The sequence below is a fragment of the Geosmithia morbida genome (genome assembly GCF_012550715.1).
Source record: "Geosmithia morbida isolate 1262 chromosome Unknown scaffold_2, whole genome shotgun sequence".
Classification (NCBI taxonomy): domain Eukaryota; kingdom Fungi; phylum Ascomycota; class Sordariomycetes; order Hypocreales; family Bionectriaceae; genus Geosmithia; species Geosmithia morbida.
In genome coordinates, this window is record NW_023336189.1 from 271206 (window position 1) to 296232 (window position 25027).

Genomic DNA, 25027 nt, shown 5'->3' on the forward strand with positions numbered 1-25027 from the left:
CCCCCCCCCCCCCCCCTTTCTCATCCACAGCATCGTCAATTCACACCGACGTCTGTCTCTCTCCCATCTGTCCGACATGACCTGAAGCCTCTGAAAGGCCGACCCGAGATAGCCAATAATGGGTCTTCTGACCTTCCTCGGAAGCCTCTACAAGCTAGACACGCTTGACACGCGCTTCACCACCTCATCGTCTGTACCCTACCAGACCATCATCGATGCCCGCCAAGATGCCGTACCCTCGATCAGCCAGCCTCCTCCTGCAGACGGCCGTGCAGAGCCGCGCGTGCCCCCTCCACGATGGCGCACACCGGAATTCTACTTCTACTACGTCATCTTCGCCCTCGCTGTCCCCTACATGTTCTGGGTCCCCTATACCGTCTCGAGGCGTATGTCGGCCCCCCAAACAGAACCCCTCCTTGTCCGCTCCCCGCCTCTCATGCTGATGCTCATCTCGTCACGTCGCAGCTTCGGATCCCAGATATCACAAATACGTCAAGCGCCTGTCAGATGGATGGGTTCCCGGCCGTAAGATCGACATCACCGACGCCCAATACAACACCTTCCGTTCCAATATCCCGTACATGGCCCTGCTCTTGCTGCTCCATCCGCTTCTACGCAGGGTCTGGAACAGCCGCTACCCGGTCCTGGGCAGACTGCGCGACGTCGGGGCAGCTCGCCTCGAGCAGCGGGTCTCGTTTGACTATGCCTTTGGCCTCTTCTATCTCGTCGCCCTTCACGGCTTCTCGGCCCTGAAGGTGCTGCTCATCCTCACCGTCAACCACAGGCTCGCGACGAGGCTTCCCCGACAGTACATTCCCGTCGCCACCTGGGTCTTCAACATCTCGGTCCTGTTTGCCAATGAGCTGTGCACCGGATACAGGTACGAGGCCATTGCTCGGCTGCTGGCCCCGCCTCTAGTCTCCCTGGGCGCCTGGCTCGACGGCTACGGCGGCATCATGTCTCGATGGGAGATCCTGTTCAACATCACCATTCTCAGGCTCATCAGCTTCAACCTCGATTACTATTGGAGTATCGACAAGCGGAGCTCAGTTGTGCTCGAGGTAAGCTGCAGAGTCCGATCACGATGATATCTGCAGGACCCGACTCTGATAGACCAAAGAAGAAGCAGCTGGACCCGTCCCAGCTTTCGGAGCGGGACAGGGTGACGATCCCGGCCGACCCCCGGGACTTTAGCATGCGCAACTACATCGCCTACGCCGCGTACGCGCCGCTGTACCTGGCGGGACCGATCCTGACGTTCAACGACTACGTCTCGCAGTCCAAGTACCGGGCAGCCAGCATCGAGAAGCCGCGGACGGTGCGGTATGCGGTGCGGTTCCTGCTGGTGCTGCTGGCCATGGAGCTCGTGCTGCACTTCAACTACGTGGGGGCCATCAGCAAATCGAAGCCCAAGTGGCGGTCGTACACGGCCCAGGAGCTGACGCTGCTCTCGTTTATGAACCTGCACATAATCTGGCTGAAACTGCTGATTCCCTGGCGCTTCTTCCGGCTCTGGTCGCTGGCGGACGGCATCGACCCGCCCGAGAACATGGTGCGGTGCGTGAGCAACAACTACAGCACGCAGCTGTTCTGGCGGTCGTGGCACCGGTCGTATAACCGGTGGCTGATCCGGTACATCTACGTGCCCATGGGCGGGGCCGGGTTCGGCAGCTGGCGCAAGACGGCCAAGTCGATTGTCACGTACCTGCTCGTCTTCACGTTTGTGGCGCTGTGGCACGACATACAGCTGCGCCTTCTCATCTGGGGCTGGCTGATCGTCCTCTTCATGCTGCCCGAGTGGACGGCGTCGTATCTGCTGCCGGCGCGGCGGTGGGAGTCGAACCCCACGGCGTACCGGATGCTGTGCTGCGCCGGGGCGGTGGCCAACGTGATCATGATGATCTGCGCCAACCTCGTCGGGTTTGCTCTGGGACTGGATGGGCTCCAGGTGATACTCGAGAGGATCGTGAAGGATTCGTCGGGGGTGATGTTCATCCTCGCGTCCTGCGCGTGCCTGTTTGTGGGTATCCAAGTCATGTTTGAGATTCGGCAGCATGAGCGGCGGATAGGGGTGACGATCAAGTGTTAGCGTATGCCGTACTAGGATATGATAATGGCAGCATCGGTCCACCACGGAAGGAGAGTGCTGTCCGGCATCGGTCAGGATCGATGCCATTCTTAGCACTGCTGGCATTGCTGCTATATTTACCGTCGTCGGTATGGAGGTGGTCGGTCTTGCGCATGACACCACGCCGGCACATGCACATGCGGCATCACTACTACTACTACTGCCACTAACTACTGATATTGCTACTACGAACTACTACTACTACTACTACTACTACTACTACTACTACTACTACTACTACTACTACTACTACTACTACTACTACTACTACTAACTGCATATATATAGTACTATCAAACACAGACGCTGTCAGGCGGTAGTGGTAGACAGCGTAGACAGTAGTGGGGCTGTGATGGTTGAGCACAAAAGTCCATACGTCGTATGGAGGAGCAATGATGCTCGTATCGATAGAGAACATGAGTGGTAGGTGCTATGACTACTACTCGGTATATGAATTTACGAGGTGATGCTGCATGCTCGTATTGCACGTCACCATGGATGGGATCTGTACAGTATAACGGGTGAGTGTTGATTAATAGTACTCTGTACGGGTACGAGTAATGGTCTTGGTAGTCTTGGCATCATGTGTAATGAATGATGGGGTATGGAGCGTATGGAGTACGGAGTCTTGGAGTCTTGGGGGGGAGAGGAGTCGTGCATGTGGCTGGTGAGTGGCTGGTGAGTGGTGATGTTTTTACATGTTCGATTCTTTAGCAGCGACACGGAGTATTAGAGTAGGAGTAGGAATAGTATAATACATAACCTACAATAAGAGAAGATGGGGGGGGGGGGGGGGGGGGGGGGGGGGGGGGGGGGGGGGGGGGGGGACACGGGACGGTGGGAGTCTAAGAGTATCCTAACATGTACAGATTACTTATGGTATCAATGACAGGCGAGGAGTTCTCTGCAGTGCCTGTAATATCACAGTACATGGCCGAGTTATCACTCCGTAGAGGACTTTTTTGTGCCTGCCAAGACGAGCGGGGACTGTCCAGGTTCTCTAGACGGTTGACAGGTATGAGCATTACGTGTAATGGAAGATGGAGGGATAGAGCAGTATTACGGAGTCGACTAATGAATCATAGTTGCAAAGGATCTGACATTTGCCATCAGAGGTTGGAGTAGGAAAAAAAGAAGGCAAAAGAAAGGAAGAAAAAAAAAGAGGAATAGAATAATATCAGTACCCGTGCGTATTAATTACTTCGTAATAATAGCATCACTCCGTATTACTAGGAGAGGTATTAGCAGATCTTAAGGAGGGAGCCTGAACAGCATTGTCTCTTATCAACTTTTCTTTTCTTCTCTCTCTCTTCCTCCTCTTCTTCCTCCTCTTCTTCCTCTTCCTCCTCTTCTTCCTCTCTTCTTCTTCTTCCTACCTGTACGTATACCGATACTCCATCTTTACCGATGAGTAGAACATGACATACCATTGTCCCGTCATTCCCAATCTCCCGAACTGATCGATCCACCCCCCGCCCCAAAGAAAAAAGACCAGCCTCGTCAGCATCAGCGGACCACACACCCACCCGCACCGACTCAGCCACAGCAAAGCCTCCATCTCTCCTCCCCTGGGCCAGTTCCCCCCCCAATTCATCACTCTCCAGTGGACAAGCGAGAGAGGGAAAGTCGGAGGAAACCAATTGCCAATTGGCAACCGCAACAAAGACAAAAAAAAAGAAAGACAACGGTGACTCTTTTTTAATTTTTTTTTTACAACTTCTCCCCCGCCTCTTAGACGTTTCAACAAGCGTACAATTTACTCCGTATCCTCTGCCGTAAAATCACGGATATAACTTCATTCCCTGATAAGAGGCTCTCCCATCCCATTCATAGCGCGTCGACACGCGTTATCCGGAAGCTGCACCATACCACATCATATCATACCATACCATACCTATTACTGTACCACCTGCTCACCCACCCCCCGGGGTGCCGTTGCTGTCGCCGTCAACTCTCTCGCTCTCTCTCTCTTCAATCAACCCCCCCAGTCCTGCCCAATCAATATTCAATAAACCAATAACCCCTGTTTGCAACCACCAACGTTTCCCTCACACACCCACCCACCCACACACACACACACACTCTCTCTCTCTCTCTCTCCTTCACCTTTTCTTTTCTTCTTTCCTTTTCCTTCTTTTCTATTTCTATTCTTCTTCTTCTCCTTCTTCTTTTCCTTCTTCTTCTCCGCCTCTTTTGGTATATATTCATCTCCTCACCCTCCTCGTCAATCATATATCGCGCTCTTGACTAGTTAGGGTCCAGTGGACCGATGGTTCCTGACCCTGCTGCTGCTTACCTTCTTTTCTCCTGTCGTCTCCATCTCATCATCCGAACCCGAAATAATACACATATGACCCTCTGATCTGGTTACTCACCCTACGCCGACGCACAACCTCGACACATCGCCAACACAACATATACATACCCCTTCTATATATATATATATATAAATATATACATACAACACCGCCTACTGCTACCGGTATCAGTAGTCAGAACCTATTGCTCGCTCCACCGCCGCCGCCGCAGCCGCCGCCGCCGCCATGGCCTCGATCCAGCTGCCTCCCCTGCAGTTTGACGACGGCGGGTTTCGCATCTCCCTCATCACCGGTCACACCCCCACCAACACCACCACCGCCGCCGCAGCTGCATCCGAAGCCGATCGCGTCTCAGATGCTGCCCAGTCAGAGCACACGATACCGGCCGCACCAGAGGCAGCACCACCGCCATTCCCAACCGATGCTCCCACCTCGCCACTGGAGACAAGACACATCCCCGCTGCTCTCACTCCCGGGCCTCCTCGTACCGCAGCAGCAGCAGCAGCAGCAGCAGCAGCAGCTTCTGCTGCTGCTGCTCCTCACAACGTCCTTACCCAACAACCACAGCGGCAGAAGCAGCAGCCTGCCTCCGAAGAGGCCACCTCCTTCCTGGCCGACATGACCCCCGACACCGACGAACCGATACTCCAGCAGCAGCAGCAGCAGCAGCTGGAACTCCTGACGCCCACACAACGACCCCCAATGTCACCTACCAAGACCGAACACGAAGACTACGACCGACGCCACAACCTGTACACTACATCTCCTCCCCCCCCGACGCAGCAGACCCCAACTGAACCTGAGACTCTGCCGCTCGAGAGTGGGGAGGGCCACGGCCGCCACGGCCGCCACGGCCGCCACGACCGCCACGACCGCAGCTACCTGACCGATCCGCTCACCCGAGCCGCAGCAGAGCAGCAGCACAGGGAGGAGGAGGAGGAGGAGGAGGAGGACGACGACGACGACGACGACAGCGGACGGCGAGCACCCCTGCCTGTGCAGCAAGACGAGGACGAGCCGGCAAGTCGCGACCCCCACGACGAGACCACCAGCGAGTCGCACCAGGCTGAGCTCATGCAGGAGATTGCGTTCAAGCTGGCACCGGACACTCGGGCCGGCCCCGACTCCTCTGAGCCCTCCCATTCCGACACCCTGACCCGGTCCCAATTCTCGGTCCCATCCCCGTCCCCGTCCTCGTCCTCGTCCCCGTCTCGACCAAGGACGACTGCAGACCACGATACTTCGAGGCAGACCGAAATCGACGTCAAGCCCTACGGCCACGATGGTGATGCCGTCACCACCCCCGTCATGCCCCAGCTCGCCAACCCCGACTCAGCATCTGGCTCCATCTTCTTCACGCCCGGACGCGGCACCGACGTCGATCGTGCCTCTTCGCTGTCCGAGGACCGGCAGCCGCGGTGGCGGGAGCCTGAGCCTGAGCCTGAGCCTGAGCCTGAGCCCGCGGAGGAATCCGCCCCGCCGGAACCCGAGGTAGTCTTCAAGCTCGATGTCGACGACTCCGACATTCACATACGTCACAGCATCCGCGACAGCATCGCCAGCAGCATCACCCACAACAGCTACTTCTACGACGACCAAGAATCCTTCCGGGAGACGCCGCCGCCCGTGGTGGTGCCCAACCACCCGATCGAATCTCTCAAGGACGCCTTTGCCGAGTCCCTCAAGGAGGCCACCCACGGCACCATCGAGAAGCCCAAGCTGAGGGAGCTGGACGCCGCCGGCCGCAGGGAGCGCCTGCTGAGCCAGGGCAAGGACGAGCCGGCCCTGGACTCGCTGTGGCGCTACAGGCCCGGCCAGAGGGAGCACGAGGTGCTCAAGCTCGTCGCCCAGATCTCGTTCGGTGTCTACCTGCTGCTGAACAGCATGGCCAACGACAACGCCCAGGTCGTCGCCATCCTGCAGGGCCACATCAACGAGATGGACGAGTTCCTCGAGGTCACGCTCGACGACATGACGTGCACCACGGCGGACCTGACGGACCGTCTGAACCACCTCAGGCTGCCCATGTCCAACATGCGAGTCTTCGAGGACATGCTCGAGGACCGCAACTACCGCGCCGAGATCCTCGACGGGAACGAGAAGCTCGACCACGTCCTGTCGCGCACCGACGCCGCCATGAAGCAGTGGGACGACGACGTCGACGCCGGGCTCCAGGCCACCACAGCCTTCACCGACTGGCTCAACTCGCTGCGCGACGCGCCCTGGCGCCGCGAGCGGCCCGACCTCGTCGACATCTTCGACGCCATGAAGGGCAACGCCGACGGCTGGCTGGCCGCCTTTGACGACATCAACGCCAAGTCGCAGGACATGAACAGCCTCGTCATCAACCTCGTCACCATCACCGCCGAGATGGAGAAGAAGGCTGGCGAGATCAGCCGCAAGACGTGGTCGACCATCCCGCCCTTCAGCTCGCCCACGTCGTCCGTCACCCACGGCAGCAGGAGGGACACGTCCATCTCGTCGCCGCACTCGCTCTGGTCGTCGTCCCAGCCCACCCGGTCCATCAACGGCTCCGCCTCCAGGCAGCCGTCGGCCTACTCTGACGCCGAGACGGATCACCACTACGGCGGCAGCGTCAGGGGACCGGGGTCCGAGTACTACCCCCCCCCGACGTCCTCGACCCCTTCGCCTCCCATCCCCATGATGCCCCCGCCTCGGGCCTCGAACCGGCCGTCGCCGTCGTCGAGGAGGACGTCGGCCGGCGGTATGGACGGGCCGAAGCTGCGCGTCGAGACGACGACGATGCCGTCACCCGTCCACGAGGCCACGGCCGAGGAGGAGAGCGAGGACAGCCCGCTGTACACGCTGCAGCCGCGCACGTACACGCCCAAGACACCCCAGCCGTCACCGCTGGCCATGCACGCCCCGTCGCCCTCCTCGCTCTCCCCCCCGGCCAGCCCGCCGTTCGTCTCCGGCCCGTGGCCGCAGCCGCAGTCGCTGCGCGACCGCGTATCCCAGAGATCCACCCCCCCTCCCGCCCTGATGACGGACACGCGCGCCTCGGCGTCGGCGCCGGAGCGCAACCCGGCACGCACGGCGTCGCCCGCGGTCCGGACCGCGCCCCGCATGAACAGCAGCCACAGCAACACCCTCTCGGTTCGAGAGTCGTTGAGCGGCACCGGAAGCGGCAGCCTCCTCGTGCGCGACTCGGCGGGGAGCACAGGTCTGCCGTTCCGCGACTCGGGCGGAAGCAGCGGACTCCCGTTCCGCGACAGCTCCGGGTCGGACGCCGACTCGCTGACGCCGCACAGCGCCATGGCGGCCGCCCACCGCATGCCCCGCGTAGGCTCCCACGCCGACCTGGGCCAGCACGTGGTGCGGCCGTCGATGCTGCCGTCGCACAGCTCGGACTACCAGCACTACCACCCGGTGCTGGCGTCGCCGCACTCGCCTCTCCAGCAGCGACCGCACACGGCCGCCGGCGTCGGCCCCATGGGCGGCCAACCGCACTCCCGCGCCCCGTCGGGCTACTTCAGCCCCCAGGCCCCCACCGGAGGCGGGCACCACGGCTACGGTTACGGCTACGGTCAGCACCGTCCGCCGAGCCACCTTCCCAGCATGACGACGCTCAACTCGACGGGCACGGCGGTGCGGACGACGACGCCGGGCGGCAGGAGCTCCTCGGGCGTCGGCGGCGGTGCGCCGAGCGCCAAGTCCAGCGGCAGCCGGACGCTCAAGAAGAAGAAGAGCGCGTTCGGATGGCTCAAGAAGGCTTTCACCATGGACGACGACGAGAGGGCCGCCTTCGAGGCCCGCAAGGCAGCGCAGTACAGCGATAACTACTACAAGGATCAGGATCCAAAGTTTCTTGACGGGAAGAGAATCCGCTGATTCTTTCTTTTCTTCCTCTCCTCTCTCTCTCCCCCTCTCTCTCTCTGACTCTCATCTTAGCCTTCTTTTCTTCTCTTAACTTCTTCTCCTCTACTCTACTACCCCTTTCCAACTTTTAACGCTGCAACACGACTTTATCTTTAATACTCTTCTTTCTTAATCTTCTTCTCCTTCCACCTCTCTCTCCCCTTTCTCCACACCTCTTTTCCCTCTCCTCTCTTACTCTTCTCTTCTCATGAAATATTCTTACACTAGCCGGGGGAGAAGAGAACACTGTGGGACGCCATTTCGGATACAATACTGCTGTCAGTTCAGAGGGAAGAGAAGACAAGTCTGGAGAGGAGATTTTGGATTACTAGACTACTATACTCAGAGGGGCCAAGAGACACTCTGGGACCGAAGATTCTGGATAGTACGCTACTATGATCCCGGAAAATAGACATTTCGGAACACATGGAACCTGGTCATATCATATTATATATATACATCGTTTTCGGGGCAATCTTCTCTTGATGGGTTTTTTTTTTTTCATGATTGGAGCGGGTGGGATGAAGATAGCATCGATCGCGTTTGAGAATTGGACATGTGCAGTCTCGGCATCTGGAAAAGGGTTGAGTGATTTGGGACGTACGTCTTCTTGATTCCTACGTGGGAGACGGATCAGATGAATGATTGGATGGACGGTATCAGCCGACCCTGCATGTGGTGAGACGAGCACATCCATCTATCCTAATGACCATAACTCTTGACGCGACTGAAGAAGAAAGGCCTGTCATTCTTCAAGCCAAACTCGGCCCAGTCGTCCGTCAGCTTATTGTAGCTATAGAAGCCCCTCCAGACCACCTTGTTATTCCGGGCGGCCGCCTTGCCGGCGCTGCGCAGGCTCAGGTCCATCCTGTACATGTACTTTGGACCCACACCCTCTGTCTCGACATAGACGTTGCCTTCCTCCTCCTCATCCTCCTCCACTCCCCCCTGCACCGACAGGTCTCGGCTGGGCGATATGCGCCATCGACCTTTCAGGGCCAGGCTCATGACCGGTGTGGGGAGTGCGGCGGGAGCGGAGGTCTCCTGGCTCTGTTGGCCATGGCCGTGACCGTGACCGTGATGATGATGGAGATGGTGATGCTTCCTGTCCCGGACGAGCTCGACCTCTTCCTTGGTGAGGTGATGGACGACGTCGCGCGGCTCGTCGGTGGTGAGGAGGCTGATGGCGGAGCCGTCGCGGAAGAAGCGCAGGTAGCGGTAGTAGGTGACGATGTGGATGGGGCTTCCGCCCCACGTGGCCTGGTTGGTGGACAGGGCGCCGGAGCGCACGTAGTTGACCGTCGAGATGTAGCAGCCGTTGAAGCGGATGCGGGGCCGGCTGCGGAACAGGGACCGCCAGTCCGGGTACGACGGCGACGGCACGAGGGAGCGCGTCACCTCGGCCGACCGGGCGGCCAGTCGGGACCGCATCTCCCGGGACGTCAGGACGGTGCCGTCCCCGTCCAGGATCATCGTCGGGGCGCCGTTCCTCCCCCCGTCCTCGTCCTCGCCCTCGCCCTCGTCCTCGGCCGACATGTCCTTCCAGTCTATCCCGACGGCGTACCGGTGGTGCATGGCGGCGAAGCCGAACTCGTCGCCCTCGCTGACACGTCGCCATATCTGCTGCTCCGTCGAGACCAGGTACGCCATCCGCCTACAGACGAGCGACAGGCGCGCAAAGTCGGCCACGTCGGCCACGGCAACGTCCCGCATCACGTGAACTAGCAGCTCCTCGGGGAGGTCCGAGATAGGGCACGGCGGCTGCGGCATGCCCTCGACCTCGGGGGGCACCGGCTCAATCGACAGGCCCGAGAAGGTCTGTAGGAGGTCGGCTATGGGGGCCGGCGGCGGCGGCGGCGGTGGCTGGTCTTCCGCGGCCTTGACGGCACCTCCTCTCTTCTCCTCCACGTCCCCTCCCGCCCTCGACGGTTCCGACCTGGACGGTTCCGACCCGGACGGTTGGGGCGGAGGTGCGGCCGGCGCGGGCTTCGACGTCTTGAGCCTGCTCGCTGGGAAGTGCTTCTCCCTGTAGCGTCTGTCGACACCATTGTCGAGCTTGACGTCGGTCAGCCTTGTGACGGTCGCCGTCGTCTCATCATCCTCGTCGTCGCGAGATGGAGGAAGGGGAGAGGGGGGAAGGGGGTCGGGCAGGTAGGTGGGTGGTGGGCAGGTACCTTGTAGGCCCTACGGTACAGCTTCAGGCTCTCGCCCATGTTGCCCTGGGCCTCCCGCTCCATGGCCTCCTCGAAGTGGTCCAGGGCAGATACGAGCTCCCTGCTGGCCTCGTCGTCACCGCCTCGGCCAATCGTCGGTCCTGGCGGCCTCGGTGGAGGCTCGTCAAAGGAAAGGCTCTGGACGTGGACATCGTCGCAGGCTCGGTCGTCGACGGATGTGCACGCTGGACGGGTACCCGACGATGAGGGGACGGGTGGTGCTGGTGCTGGCTTCCTGGTGGTCGGCTGCTGGTGCTGCCGGTGCTGCTGGTGCTGCTCTTGCTGTCCAGCGCTCCTGGCGTCCGGTGGCGGCTCATTGCGGCCTCTTACTTCGGATAACCATTGCCGGCGGAACGAGTCGAGCTCCGAGTCGAGCTGTTGGTCCTGGCTCATGACGATGGGGGCCGGGGATGGTGGTGGTGGAAATTCACGGGTTGATGGCGAACTGGCGGTGGCGGGGTAAATGACCGGGTCTTGGACACAGTATTGATCGATAGCGAGGCAGCCTAGCTGTATGTACGAGGATAAGCCCTCTACGCGGTCAATTCTGAGCCGTAGAGGAGTGCGGCCAGTACCACGGAGACGATATTTTTTTCTCTACTCTCTCCTTTCTTCGTCTCCTCAACGAGATTCACTCCTGTTGTCGCAGTCGGCCACATCATCCTGTCCCTAGACTGTCCCTGTCCCGTCTCCCAAAGTCGGCATCCTAGTCTCGCTCCCTACCGAAACGCCGTAGGAAGACCCCCCTCGGCCACCTGCAACCTGCAGGCTACCACTGCCATGTCTACGACGGAGTGCATCTCTACGGCGTTACGCGTGATCCATACAGATCTGTAATCTGTGCTTGTAGCTACGTATGTACAGATTGCCCCTAATCTGTACTATACGGAGTGTTGATAGTCCCTTGTAATTGTCCTGGTATTTCGAGTAATGATCCGTACCGGTTACCGTCGTATGTAGACCAGGTAATCCGACCTCGACCGTGAAAAAGAGTGACGAGTTCGGGACGAAGAACCGGACACCTGACAACAGACAACCCCCCTTGTGATGAATCCACCGTGTTCGGTGTTCAGTGTTCGGTGCTGTCATGATTACATGTTCTCCTCGCACGTGACATGGCGCAGGTCCCGTAGTGACCACCTCCGTGGCTGATCGCAGTGGTGAGCCTTGTCGATGCTGCACATGGAACGTTGGCTCAACTAGCGGACATCGCATCTCTCGATCGGTTACGTACGGGCAAGAAAAAGAAGGGGGGGGGGGGAAGGTCCGGTCATCGGGGACGAGGTGTTGTATCATAACTATTCTCGACATCTGTATGACCTGTACAGATCACAATATATCGTACCGCACAGCCTACGGCGGGGACTCCAGCGGGACTTTCAGCATAGATGTGCAGATTAATCTGTACAGATCACAGATTACCAGTATCGGCAGCGTCCCCCCCCCCCCGGGGTCGCTGTACGGAGAGGAGAGCCCGCTAAGAACCCCTCCAGCACAGCGATCTACAGTGGCCGCATACGAGGTCCAGGCCAATCAGGTAGCTCACCTGTCCCAACCTGACGGCTAGATACGGGACCCTGCGGGAGAGAGGGATGCGTACAGTACGCGGTACGGCAATACTCCGTACAGACTACACGTAGCTAGTTCAACAGTACGGGCGTCAGTCCAGGCAGCTCAGGCAGGAAAGGCCGCTAACGGGCTGAGATAGTGCTATACCGAGTTCCGGTGGTCGGCCCGCTACCTTTTTTTTCTCCCTCTTTCCTTTTTTTTTTATCAATCAGCAAGCGCGTCAACCACTATCGCCACCCATCAGTCAAGCCCCCCCTGCTGCGTGTTTCCACAGAGCATCCACAGTCTGCACGCCTAATCTATTTCTCCCTCCTGCACACACATACACGCACGCACGCACACACGCGCGCGCACGCACGCACACGCACACACCGTCACTGTCAAGCTGGCATCGAAGAGAGATAGCTCCGGAAACGATACGCTGCATATGCCGACGACGATTCCAAGCTCGAGACGCTTCACCTGAGAGCCATGGGCCCGGCCGTTCAGACGTCCGAAGGCCAGTGGCACGACCGGCCTGTCGGAGCGGGTGCGGCCATACTCAGCATGGCCGGCAGCGCTACCCCGCCACCTCCACCCGGCGATGTCGTCGTCGCCAGGGGCTCGGAGGGAGCCAGCGGGAGCGACCTCTTTGAGATCACGACGGGTCAGAGGATGATGTCGGCCATGTCGGGCAGTCTACTGACGTCGCTGCTCGGTGAGTTCTCTTCTTCTTTTTTTTTTTTCCCTTTCTCTTCTCTCCTCTCTCCCGTCCCGCAATCTTTTCCTTCCCCAATCTCGTCCTCCTCCCCTCGGCTGACGGATTACCCGGCAAGTCACACCGCTCGATGTCGTCCGCGTCCGACTCCAGTCCCAGCAACCCCGAACGTCGTCCAAGATAGACTTCTCCCGCCTCACTCTCACGGCAAACTCCCTCCCCATCCCGGCGTCGGAGATTGGCGTGACGGCGTGCTGCCGCGAGGTCTTCTTCATCGAGGGCGGCAACGCCTTCTGCGTGGCCTCGCCCAAGGGGACCGGTGCCGCCGCCGCCGCCGCCGCCGCCGCCACGGCCGCCGCGCCGTCCGACTGCGCCGTCCGGGAGGCCGAGAAGAAGACGTACCGGTCGACCATGGACGGGCTGCGCAAGATTGCCCGCAACGAGGGCGTGTCGACGCTGTGGCGCGGGCTCTCCCCCACGCTGGCCATGGCGGTGCCGGCCAACATCATCTACTTCACCGGGTACGAGTGGCTCCGGCACAGCCCCAGCAGCCTCCTGTCCGGCCTGAGCGACGACTACGCCCCCCTGACGGCCGGGTCGGTGGCCCGCATCCTGGCGGCCACGTCGGTCGGCCCCATCGAGCTCGTCCGGACGCGCATGCAGGCCGCGTCGCCGACGTCGACGGGCAACCACATGCTCGAGGCCTTCGGCGACGTGCGCGCCATGGTCGGCACGCGCGGCTACACGTCGCTGTGGCGCGGGCTCAGCCTGACGCTCTGGCGCGACGTGCCCTTCTCCGGCCTGTACTGGTGGGGCTACGAGGCGATCCGGTCCAGGCTGTCGGACCTGCGCGGGAGGCGCCACGGCTACGGGCTCGGCCTGCCCCCGTCCCCGTCCCCGTCCCCGTCCCGCGCCGACCGCCGGCTCTCCAACCCGGAGAACTCGGCCGAGACGTTTGTCGACAGCTTCGCCTCGGGTGCCCTCTCGGGCGCCTTCGCCTCCGTCGTCACCACGCCCTTCGACGTCGGCAAGACGCGCACCCAGGTCTACGCCGGCGGCTCCGTCGGCGACTACCGCCGGAACATGACGCGCCTGCTCTGGCACATCTTCAAGACCGAGGGCGCATCCGGCCTGTGGAAGGGCTGGATCCCCCGCACCCTCAAGGTGGCTCCCTCGTGCGCCATCATGATAAGCACCTACGAAGTCGGCAAGAGCGTCTTCAAGGGTATCAACGAGCGAGCTGCTGCTGCTCAACACTAGGCACAGCAGCAGCAGCCTCTCACCTTGCTCTCGTCCCTTCTCCTCTCATCATCATACCAAACACCGCTCACCCACTCACGCTTTTCTTCTTTTTTTTTTCTGTTTCCCTCTCTTTTCTTTTCCTGTTTTAGAACAAAAGCAATATCTGGTCGGGTACGCCAGTCTTTTTCGTCTCGCTTCTTCATGTCTTGTTTTCGAGCATAGGACCGCGCATTGCACTGGAGTTTTTATCTGATTTGATTTTCGGTTGGGATGGTCCCCTTCTCGTCTGTTTCACCTCCCTCTCTCATCATGAAATAGAGGCTTGTGGAATATTTTCCTACTACATAACAAGAATAAATGAGCCACGGCAATCGGAGCAATCCTCGAGGTGTCTGGACTCTGTAGTCTAGATTTGATAGACGGATGTACGTTACAGTGAGTAGGAAGGAGATGCCCAGGGTTTCTCCGTGAATGTATGTGTTCCTCTTGTCAAATCTCAAGTCTCGTATGTGGTTGAGAAACAATTGAAGGGCCGTATCATTGAATGAAGATTGAAGACGGTTTCGTTGACACGAAAAAAAAGTACGCGAGTATGTCTTGTGTCATTGAGTAATATGACATAGTAACATTAGTTTTTTTTTTTTTTTGGGGGGGGGGGGAGGGGAGAAAGAGAAAGAGAGAGAGAGAGAGAGAAAACTCTTCCCAACTCGACAACTCCTCACCACCAACCAGACCACATACACCAGAGCAGAAAAAGGAGAGGAGAGAGACAGAGAGACAGACAGAGACCGAAGGGGGGAGAAAGAAAAAAAAAATGTACAATCTCACTCCTAGAGACGAACACGTCTTCCCCGACGACACATGGGTCCTAGACCTCACCCGCACCCCGTCGGGTGGACTGGTGTCCATCTCATCGGACCAGTCCCTCACCCTCTTCGACCCCACGTCTCTGGGGAGGGGACCGGCCGCCAGGCTGTCCACCAACCACGGGAACCTGACGACGTTGGGTCTGTTTGGTGAGAGCGTGGTATGCACTGCCGGTGAGGACGGGAGCGTAGGGGTGTGGGATCTACGTGGTGGTAAGAGTGTTGGACGATTCAACGGTGAGTATCTTCTCTCTCTCTCTCTCTCTCCCTCTCTCCCTCCCTCTCTCTCTCTCTCCCTCTCTCCCTCCCTCCCTCTCTCTCTCTATATATATATATATATTTATATATACTGCATGGCTAACATTGAAAGATGGAAAGCAACCGACGCACCCATCATGTCCATGGCCTGCAACGCCCAGACGAGCACCATAGCCCTCGGTACGGAACTGACGGACCACCAGGCCTCGGTGGTGCTGTGGGACATGCGGTCGTCCAGCCTCAGGGCGGCCTACCACGACCTGCACAGCGACGACGTCACCACGCTGTCGTACCACCCTTCCCGGCCCGACGTGGTCCTCTCCGGCTCGACCGACGGCCTGGTCAGCGTGCACGACACCTCGATCCCGGACGAGGACGACATGACGGTCCAGACGCTCAACCTGGGCGCCTCGGTCCACCGCGCCGGCTTCCTGGGGTCCTCGTCGCTCGTCGCCGCCCTCAGCCACGACGAGAGGTTCGCCCTGTACGACGTGTCGGACGCTGCGGCCAGCGGGGACGCCCTCCGCGACTTTGGGGATGTGCGCGGTGCCCTCGACTGTCGATACGTCGTCGACGTCGTACCCAAGGTTGACGGGACCGGGGCAATCCTCGGAGTGGGAGATCAAGAGTAAGCTTCCTCTTTTTTTTTTTTTAAAAAAAAAAAAAAAAAAAAAAACTCATCCAGCCCTCTTATTGTCACTTCGTGTTATGACTCGTGCTGACATGCATACAGACGAGGAAGCTTCCAGCTCGTCTTCCTGGCTGCGCAAGACCATCAATGGACCCTGGACCGCAGTACTGGTGTCGGGCTTCCGGGTGCGCATGGCGAGGACATTGTCCGATCGTTCTGCTTCTTCGATGAGAACCAGCTCGTCTTTACGGGTGGGGAGGATGGGAAGATCAAGGCTTGGTGTCCGGGTAGCTGAGAGCTGTTGGGTCATTGCCATGTATTAGAGCGTTCATTCTCGTCTTTCTTCTTGGGGGGGGGGGGGGGGGGGAGGGTTTATTTATTCATTTCGACCGTTACCCAGTACCACTTTTTCTTCTCTCCTTTTTTTTCCATCCCGCTACACATTTTGCTCTCTTATCATGTCCTGAGGTGATATACATGGCTGGGGGTGTTGGGTTGGAATGGCCCCTTTTTCTTGGAAAACCTGGGTGTTTGTTTCCAGTCGGGACCTTGTATCTCGGTCATCTCTTCCTCCTCCTCCTTCTTCCCCTCTCCTCTTTCCCTCCATCTTCCTGCCTCTTCTCACCCTCATCCAAACTTGTCATGCTTATTCTTCACCTTGATGCCCAGCAACTTCTCATGGTAATCGCCCTCCTTCCTAGCACGCTTGAGCATCCTGACCTCATCCTCGTCCAGTCTGCGGCCGGCCGCCTCCTCGAGCTCTCGCCGACTGATCTTCGCCAGGGCACGCTCCTCCTTTGACGCCTTGAAGCGCGGCTTGAACCGGGCCTGCATGCGGATACGCAGCGTGGTGGAGAAGGCTACGGCGTCCGCGTCGCCGCGCACTTCGGGCTGCTGGGCCCTGCGGCCGGCCGATCTCTTCTCCGAGTCGGCTTCCTTGCTGGCGCCGCTGGGCTCCTTGACCGAGACGAAGGTGTCGCGGTGCGTCTGCAGCTGAAAGGTGCCCGGTGTGTCGGCCGTGGGTATGATGGTGAAGGATTCGAGCGGTGAGATCGTCTCTGACAGGGCTGATAGCTGACCTATCTTGTCGCACGAGAGGTGTCTGATCGCATGTCGCGTCAGTCTGCTATATCTTGCATCTCCTCGCCGGAGGGAAAGGGGAGGGTGTAGATGAACAGAGGAGGGAGAGTGAGAGAGAGAGAGAGAGAGAGAGAGAGAGAGAGAGAGAGAGAGAGAGAGAGAGAGAGAGAGAGAGAGGAGGCAACCATACCGTCCGTGATGACCTCTTAGGCGAAAGAATTCTGTGCCGACAACTCGGTTGGCGATCCACACCTGTCGCACGTCGTGAGGCTCCGCGCTAGCCGGGTTCCCCTCGACTATATTCTCGATGGGCAGCGTGAAGACTGCGCCGCTCTGATCGCACGCCAGCGCCGATGGTTCCTCGGTGGGTAGGACAATCATGACGGGGCCGGATATGTCGCTCGTGACCTCTGCCGATACCCAGCTGTCGTCGTTGGCCGCGGCGTCCTCGTCGCCTGTCTTTGCGACTGATGATGATGGGGCACCGTCCTCGGCGCCGTCGGCATCAGCAGCTTCGCCGGCCGCCGTGCGCTTGCGCTTCTTGGCCTTCTTCTTGTCGCCCTTGAAGCTGAGTGGCTTGACCATTATGTTTCGGTGTCGAATCGGCTCGCGTCGGTCGTCGTCGAATGCAAAAGCTGGGGGGCATCAAAGAAACAAAATAATTAAATAATTAAATAATAATAATAACTGATATAATAGATGATTATTAGGTAATCAGACAAGGGGTCGTATAAGTTGCCCCTCCCCCGCGTCGTTGATAAAAACTTGATATTTTTCCGCCATTGGTGATTATCTTGGGGTATGAAGTACTCTGTATAAGAGGTCACTTTCTGTTGTCTTCTCCGGATGCTAGTCTGCTATCCCCGGAACAATCAAGGTGCAAAAGATAATAAAAAAATCACGAGGCTTGGCAATCCAAGATAGGAAGGCCAAAAACTTCCAGTTGCAGGATGATGATGAAAAACCCCCCAAACCCCCCCCCCACCACCACCACCACTACCACCACCACCACTACTACTACTACTACTACTACACCAAGAAAACACAAAAATAATATACCATCTCATCAAAAAAAGATAAAGCCAAGACGAAATCAAAAATGCCCACTCAAGCTCAGGCCGTCACGGTGTCTTTGGATGATCTCAAAAATGGTGATTATATATAAGGGGGACGAGAAAAAGAAGAAGAAAAAGACTACCCTCGTCAGATAATCCCGTGGTGATCCAACTGGCCTGACCCGAAAACCTCCAGATAACATATCGTTCGACACCCTTCAAGAGGCATTCGGCCCCGACTCCCTCGGCATCTTGGTAGTCAAAGACATGCCATCAGACTTTACCTCCATGAGACGTCTTGCCCTCTCGTACGCCTCTTACCTCGGCAACCTACCCAGACAAGACCTAGGTAATAATATATTATTGACAACCACCCCCCCGATATCTCCACTTCATCCATTTCCAATCTTGATTTCTTCTTCTTCTTTTTTTTTTTTTTTTCAAAATCTCTCTAATCTAGCCGCTCAGATGCCCTTGAGAATCCGGAAGCCAAATACCTGACAGGCTGGTCCTTGGGAAAGGAGACCCTTCGCAACGGCCAGGTAGACACCAACAAGGGTTCCTACTACGCCAACTGCGCCTTCTACGTCGATCCCGCTCTCGAATCCGCCGCCCCGACCGCCACCCTGGTCTCCCCCGCCGCCTTCCCCGAGTACCTCTCCCCGAACGTGTGGCCGGCCGAGGAGGCGCTTCCCGGCTTCCGCCCCGCCCTGACGTCCCTGTGCGAGCTCATCATCGACGTGGCCGTCCTCGTCGCCCGCGCCTGCGACCGCTTCGCCGAGCGCGACATGCCGGGCTACCCACCCGGGTACCTCCAGCGGGTCGTCAGCACGAGCACCACCACCAAGGCTCGTCTGCTGCACTACTACCCCCAGGGCCCACCGTCCGGGCCGGTCGGGGATGGGGAGGTGGAAGCCGAGGTGAAAGGCTCGGGCCCGGACTCGGGCCCGGACTCGGGCCCGGACTCGGTCTCGGACTCGGACGACTGGTGCGCGACCCACCTCGACCACGGCTGCCTCACCGGCCTCACATCAGCCATGTTTATCGACGAGGCCGTCTCCGCACCCCGCTTCGCCCCGACGCCGGGAACGAGGTCGCTGCCCACCCTCGACGAGCTCGCCGCTTCCCCCGACCCCAGCGCAGGCCTGTACATCAAGTCCCGCTCGGGGGAGACCTTTCAGGTTCGCATCCCGCGCGACTGCGTCGCTTTCCAGACAGGCGAGGCCCTGGAGCGCATCACCCAGGGGAGGTTCAAGGCCGTCCCGCACTTTGTACGCGGTGTGAGGGCCCGTCACGGTCAGGCGGGGGGGGACGCACGTTCGCTCATCGCCCGCAACACCCTCGCCGTCTTCACCCAGCCTAACCTGGACGAAGAGGTTGACATCCAGCAGCATCTGACCTTTGCAGACTTTGCCAGGGGTGTCGTCGCCAAGAATACCGTGTCGGACTAGGTTGCGATATATCGATATAGCATATACAAGCGCCGCTCCTCCTAACCGGACCAGCTCGATTCCTTCCAGTGCTCCGAAGTATAGTTCGTGCGCTCCTGCTCAGGCTATCGCTTTCATGGAACTGAAGTCATGATAGCAACTACCAACTGCTCCATATCATGAATAGAATACGGCCTTCGCAGGTGAGGTACGTCATAGAAGCAAAAGCAAGTAGAAACTTGAAGAGTATATATTCCTAAGATATGAGTTTTTATTCTGTTTCATGTTGAAGTGAAATGCAAACATCGACATCCTTTCTTTCCGTTAGAAAAGAATTTGCTAATGTCAAAAAAAAAAAAAAAATTGCACGCCATTTGGAGCTCTCGACATCTATCCAGCATAATGGATTTTTCTTGTTCACCACGCATTACTTGTTCGGGATTGCAATCGACCAATCCTGTGGCGGTTGTTGATGATTCCGTCTATGTATGGTTACAGCAGACGCAATCCGGCTGTACTGAGATTGAAGGTTCCCTGGCAGTGAGAGAGAAAGAGAAGTGGTGGAATCCCCCAAGGCTCAGGAGGCCGAAGGAGAAGATGGCGCTAAGGTTCAGCACCCAAGAAGGCACACTCGGATCAAGGAAGTGGGAGAGCCCTGTACCCGTGTCCCCTGACTGTAGACAGTGGGAACCCTTAGGCCCAGGCACCGACAAGGCTCATGCCAAAGGCTCCGACGAAGACGAGAAGACAGGCAAGAACTCTAGACTTTCCGCGGAGGTGCTTCCAGCTGTCGTCGCTGAGGAAGTCCTCGGCCATGAGCTCGACAAGGGAGGCAAAGGTGAGCAGTCCGGCCGAGATGGAGTTCATGACACCGACGACGATGAGACCGACGGCCGAGTCGGGACTATACAGGGTGTGAGTGGCAATGCCCAGGGCCTGTCCGAGGGGCGTGGTCAGTCCGTAAGCGATAGCCATGATCCAGGGCTGGCGGCTGCCCTCTCCCCAGTTGATGGCAGCGATACGGGAGCCAAGAGCGAGACCCTCAAAGGTCTCTGAGGATTTACAGTCAGCGTATGCTCTCGTCAACGTAGAGAGGGGGGCGGCGAGGGGACTCACGGTGGAAGACAATGGCAATGAGGAGAACGATGAAGTCGGTACCGACAGCGACACTGACAGACATCCCGATGAAGACCGAGTGAAAGAGGATACCCATCTCGAGCAGGAGGACCTGCAGGCGTTCCTTGCGGAGCTTCTGTTCGGCACTGGGACCAGGGCCAGAGAGCTGCTCCATGTCGACGGCGGCCATCTCGCCGTCGCTGGCCTCTCCGTTGCTGTGGAGGTGGCTGAGGGCGCGGCCGACGCTCGAGGTGCGGCCCTTTGGGGAAGCGAGGTCGCGTACCATACCCTGAATGGGGCTGCGGGGGATATCTGAGTCGGGAGGGGTGACCTTGGCCACCTTCTCATCGTCGTTGTCGATGTCGGGACCGCGGGTCAGGGGCAAGGCGCTGGTGCAGTGGCGCGATGGGTGGAAGACCATCTCGATGATGGTGACCAGGAAGACGGCACCTAGGGCAATGGCCCCTGGGAGGGCCTGGTAGCCGTCGGTGAAGAAGGATCCCAGGCATGGGTCGTTGAGGGAAACGAAGGCGGTGGGCAGAAGGTGGACAAAGGCCGTGGCGATGAGGACGCCGGTTCCAAAGTGGCGGACGACGAAGAAGAAGCGAGCGGGGATTCGGAGGCAAGAAACCTTCTGGGCCAGCAGGGCAAACGATGAGCCGGCCGTCGACACGAACCAGATGAGGAGGAGGGCACCGACGTGCAGGGGCGTGTCGTAGGTGTCGCCCTTGACGCCACCCTGCTCACAGGTGTCGCGCTTTCTGAGGAGAGAAGCGAACGTGACGGGCGAGGGTGAGGAGGTTTCATCGCGCGGGGCGAGGTCATCAGGTGCAGAAGATGCAGCAGTAATAGTAGTAGTGGTAATCGGGGCAGAAGAAGAAGAGGGAGAGAAGCAGACGATGGCAAAGGTCAGGATGAAGGAAACGGAAAGGACGGAGGATATCCAGGCAGCCCATCCCCAGAAACTGCAGCAGGGCCGAGTCTCGAAAGGAGATGCAGCCTGAGAGAGGAGACGCTGGTCTTCACCACCAAACGTCGCCCAGTGGCGTGAGGACAGTTCTGCTGGGGTTCAGTGTTAGCATGGAGCGATATGATGACGGGGCGATGTTGTGTATGAGAGAGAAGAGAGGGGCTGAAGAGCAGAGACGAGTGCCGTGTAAGAGAGGGGGGAAAGACATACCAGGAGACTGTCTTCCCACGCCAGGACTTCCCGGGTGGGGGAAGCCCTGGTAATGCTTTTCATCAGCACCGGAACCAGCAGATGCCGCCAAAGCCATGCCTCCACCTCCTGCTCCGGGACCTGCCTCGTGGCTGTTCTGACCGGCAGAAACGAGCTCGCGCAGATTGGAGATTCCGTTGAGATCCTGGCGAGTGGTGTTCTCGCCGGACAGGGGAGCAGGGCTCTGGTTGAAAGACATTTCTTTGAACGAGGCCTCGTCCGCTTTGGAGAGGCAGATCATGATGGAGGACGGTTCCGCAGAGCGAGGAACGGGCGGGTTTATAGTCTGCGAGCGTTGGTCAGTCAGTACAGTGTACGAGTACGAGTGCAGAGGTGAGCAGCAGTAACAACACGGGATCGTCCAAAGATAGCATCAGTAAGGAGCAGGCGTGTTGGTGTCCGTGTGTCTGTGACCTACAAGGTGTACGTATTAGAGCTGTATGAGAGCCGAATATGAGAGCCGTGTATGTGTTTTGCGTGGGCGCAGTAGGATCAGCAAGTACCGTCGACGGTCGGGGTGTGTGAAGAAGATTCGAAACGAGGCACTTTTGGTGGGAGATTCAAGTCACTCGGGGTAGGGACTGAGTCCAGGGTCCCTCTTTCCCTTTCCCGCGATCTTCTCCTCTCTCCCACCATCGCCGTCGAAGTCGGTCTAACGGAGTGGTGCAGGCTGTGCGGCAGAGTCTCGGTTCAGCGCACTCACAGCGGGACTACAGTGCTGACAGCCGAGATCTGGGACCCTAAATCGCCCGAGACCGGTGGCATATGGGATCACCTACTCGTAGAGTCGCCTGGCTTGGGACGCCTAGGGGGCCTCTCACTGGTCAATTAGTGGACCATCCTGCCGTTCTTTCACCGTTCCGCAGCAGAAAATTTTCCCCATTAGGCCTTCGTCCCACTATAACGTAATAAGTTTAACTGCCTGCCCCGGTCGCGCCTTCCTTGAGGTCTCCGCAGCCCAATCCTTCGCTCCACCTTGATGGTCTCACTCATATTTGACTTCTTCTGCACTCTACCGTCCTCAAATCTTGCTCAACCTCAATCTTCGAATCCCATCGTTCCGTCGTACATCTACTACATACGCCCTCCCTCATCGATTCAGAAAAGACCACTAAACCTGGCCCTCTCGCCTCTCTCTTCCAGGATTGCTATTCGCCGAGGGGGATCGTCAAAAAAAAGGGGGGGGGGGGGGACCCTTGCTTCTAAACAGAGTGAGTCCCCTTTCTCCTCTTTCCTCTTGTCCCATTGTCAGTCGATCAAGACTGGACGATACAATCGACGCTGCAGGATAATAGTTCCCGATGCTACGCTTCCTCTCTCTAGTCTTTTTTTAAAGCTCTCTTCAAGGCGTGAGGTTCCCGTGGTCCATTGACCCACAAGTCCCCGGGGTCCGTGAGTGCCGCGAAATAAGTCCCTTCTATTCCTGGTGTTGATACGGGGTGGTGATGCTTGTAAGTTATCAGTTCCTAGTATTACTCGTACCGTGCAAAGCTTGTTCTCCTCCCCTGCTCGAGTTCGTCTCGACGCCTCGCCTCTCTCTCCTGAGGCTGTGGGGAGACAGGACGGTATGGAATACACGCGAATGTATGCATATGTGTGCGTAGACCTGCCAGTAACACACCCAAGTTTCAAGGCTCTGCGTGCTATTAATACTGCTGTCAATATTACTGCTCGCGCGTGCAGCTCTTGCAAACACCCAGCCCCGCATTACATCTGCCGAGAAGAAGGCTTGTGATGCATAAATCGTCCCTGGTCTTGGGATGATCTTCCGTTATTCCCTAGTGTGTAGCAGATGGAGTGGGCTTTATTTTCACCACCTCAGCTTCCTGCCTGTATCAACCGCGCACCTTTGCCTCGTTCGTTCGGCGTGCACGTATCAAGTCGTATTCGCTCTAACGTTGCCACAGAGGTGTATGTGTATCTGCCTGCTCCTGACGGTACGCTGAGGTTGATCTTGTTCAACAGATGTCAGATCTTATGTCTCTGAATCTATAGTTTTGCATTGGTGGATATCCGTTATTTAGCACGGTAGCGTTGGATCACAACTGTGGCATCGGTCTTCTATAAATAGCCTTTACCATTGTTGATGATCGTCGTGTTATTTTTTTTTATTTTTTTCAGCTATACCATGATCAACTATGCTATGACCCGTTGGGCACCAAAAGGGGGCACCGAAACGAGGGCCGGGGGGGGAGGAGGAGGAGGAACACAAGGGGGCAAAGTGAACAAGGTGACGATGACCTATTCTCACTAGTTATTCTAGTCATCAGTGCACACGGATGTGAGATGGAGAAAACAGGCAAAGGTTAGCAAAAGCACGTGACCCTCTGGCCTTGAGTCATCAATGTCCTACCACCTTCCTACCTGTTACTCCACCTGTGTTGCGTCACCAATAAACCCCCCTCTCCCTCCCCCTCCCCCTCCCCCGCACGACGTCAAGGATTCCTCTGCCGAGCCTCCCGGCTCCTTCCCCTTGTTCCCTCCCACACCATCCTGTCTCTTCTCCAACTTGCAAGGGACCATCTCAGCCTCAAAAAAATTCCTCGTCCCCTTTCACCTTTTCCCATCTTCACCCCTGTCATCCCTATCCTCAAGGGTTTTTCCTATTCCTATCTTCAAGGGACAGAGTCAAAGACGACAACGCAACCATGGCCCTCCCTCCCAAGTTTGCCGGACATAAGCTGCAAGTAGGCGAACCGCTCAGCAGCCCCTCTTCTTCGTCCGGACCTGCCGTCCCCCCCGCGACGCACACCCTAGAAGTCTACCTAGACTACGTGTGCCCCTTCAGCGCCAAGTTCTTCAAGACTCTGACGACGACCGTCGTACCCCTCCTGCGCGACGGTGGCAAGGCGAAGGCGCCGCTGGCCATCATCTTCCGCCAGCAGATCCAGCCTTGGCACCCGTCGTCCACGCTGGTGCACGAGGCCGCCCTGGCCGTCCTGCGCCTGCGCCCCGCGGCTTTCTGGTCCTTCAGCGCCGCCTTGTTCGACCATCAGGCAGAGTACTTTGACGTCGGCGTCGTCAAGGAGACGCGCAACGTCACGTACCGTCGCCTCGCGGACCTGGCGGCGGCCACCGTGGGCGACGGCCTCACCGCCGACGATGTCTACAACCTGCTCGCCATACCGGAGAAGGCTGCGCCGGACGGGAGCTCCAACTGGGGCAACAAGGTCACGCCCGACGTCAAGACCATCACCAAGATGAACAGGCTCGTGGGGATCCACGTCACGCCCACGGTTGTCTATGACGGCGTCGTTGCCGGCGACATCAGCTCCTCTTGGGGTGCTGACCAGTGGGAGAAGTGGCTCGGCGAGAATCTCGTCTAG

The 25027-nt window shown here is 58.2% G+C and overlaps 9 protein-coding genes across 9 annotated transcripts; 6 read left to right on the forward strand and 3 right to left on the reverse strand.

The window, feature by feature from the left end:
* Positions 1–118: 118 nt before the first annotated feature.
* Positions 119–2089, forward strand: GMORB2_3732 (D-alanyl-lipoteichoic acid acyltransferase DltB, MBOAT superfamily; the record flags this gene model as incomplete). Its single annotated transcript, XM_035465708.1, has 3 exons — positions 119–386; positions 466–1061; positions 1121–2089. The coding sequence occupies 3 exons, from the start codon at positions 119–121 to the stop codon at positions 2087–2089; spliced, it is 1833 nt and encodes a 610-aa protein (XP_035323545.1).
* A 2582-nt stretch (positions 2090–4671) lies between these two features.
* On the forward strand, positions 4672–8298 carry GMORB2_3733 (uncharacterized protein; the record flags this gene model as incomplete). The annotated part of the gene is made up of 1 exon (XM_035465709.1): positions 4672–8298. The coding sequence occupies one exon, from the start codon at positions 4672–4674 to the stop codon at positions 8296–8298; it is 3627 nt and encodes a 1208-aa protein (XP_035323546.1).
* Positions 8299–9027: 729 nt separating this feature from the next.
* GMORB2_3734 (F-box protein 9) lies at positions 9028–10931 on the reverse strand (the record flags this gene model as incomplete). Its single annotated transcript, XM_035465710.1, has 2 exons — positions 9028–10380; positions 10500–10931. The coding sequence occupies 2 exons, from the start codon at positions 10929–10931 to the stop codon at positions 9028–9030; spliced, it is 1785 nt and encodes a 594-aa protein (XP_035323547.1).
* A 1647-nt stretch (positions 10932–12578) lies between these two features.
* GMORB2_3735 (solute carrier family 25, member 39/40) lies at positions 12579–14064 on the forward strand (the record flags this gene model as incomplete). Its single annotated transcript, XM_035465711.1, has 2 exons — positions 12579–12804; positions 12923–14064. 2 exons carry the CDS (start codon positions 12579–12581, stop codon positions 14062–14064), a joined length of 1368 nt encoding a protein of 455 aa, XP_035323548.1.
* A 796-nt stretch (positions 14065–14860) lies between these two features.
* On the forward strand, positions 14861–16096 carry GMORB2_3736 (WD domain, G-beta repeat; the record flags this gene model as incomplete). The annotated part of the gene is made up of 2 exons (XM_035465712.1): positions 14861–15798; positions 15904–16096. 2 exons carry the CDS (start codon positions 14861–14863, stop codon positions 16094–16096), a joined length of 1131 nt encoding a protein of 376 aa, XP_035323549.1.
* Positions 16097–16428: 332 nt separating this feature from the next.
* GMORB2_3737 (protein FRG1) lies at positions 16429–17466 on the reverse strand (the record flags this gene model as incomplete). Its single annotated transcript, XM_035465713.1, has 2 exons — positions 16429–16903; positions 17072–17466. The coding sequence occupies 2 exons, from the start codon at positions 17464–17466 to the stop codon at positions 16429–16431; spliced, it is 870 nt and encodes a 289-aa protein (XP_035323550.1).
* A 514-nt stretch (positions 17467–17980) lies between these two features.
* Positions 17981–19387, forward strand: GMORB2_3738 (uncharacterized protein; the record flags this gene model as incomplete). Its single annotated transcript, XM_035465714.1, has 3 exons — positions 17981–18032; positions 18133–18285; positions 18405–19387. 3 exons carry the CDS (start codon positions 17981–17983, stop codon positions 19385–19387), a joined length of 1188 nt encoding a protein of 395 aa, XP_035323551.1.
* A 672-nt stretch (positions 19388–20059) lies between these two features.
* On the reverse strand, positions 20060–21942 carry GMORB2_3739 (Zinc transporter ZupT; the record flags this gene model as incomplete). Its single annotated transcript, XM_035465715.1, has 3 exons — positions 20060–20418; positions 20483–21541; positions 21663–21942. The coding sequence occupies 3 exons, from the start codon at positions 21940–21942 to the stop codon at positions 20060–20062; spliced, it is 1698 nt and encodes a 565-aa protein (XP_035323552.1).
* Positions 21943–24349: 2407 nt separating this feature from the next.
* GMORB2_3740 (uncharacterized protein) lies at positions 24350–25027 on the forward strand (the record flags this gene model as incomplete). The annotated part of the gene is made up of 1 exon (XM_035465716.1): positions 24350–25027. One exon carries the CDS (start codon positions 24350–24352, stop codon positions 25025–25027), a length of 678 nt encoding a protein of 225 aa, XP_035323553.1.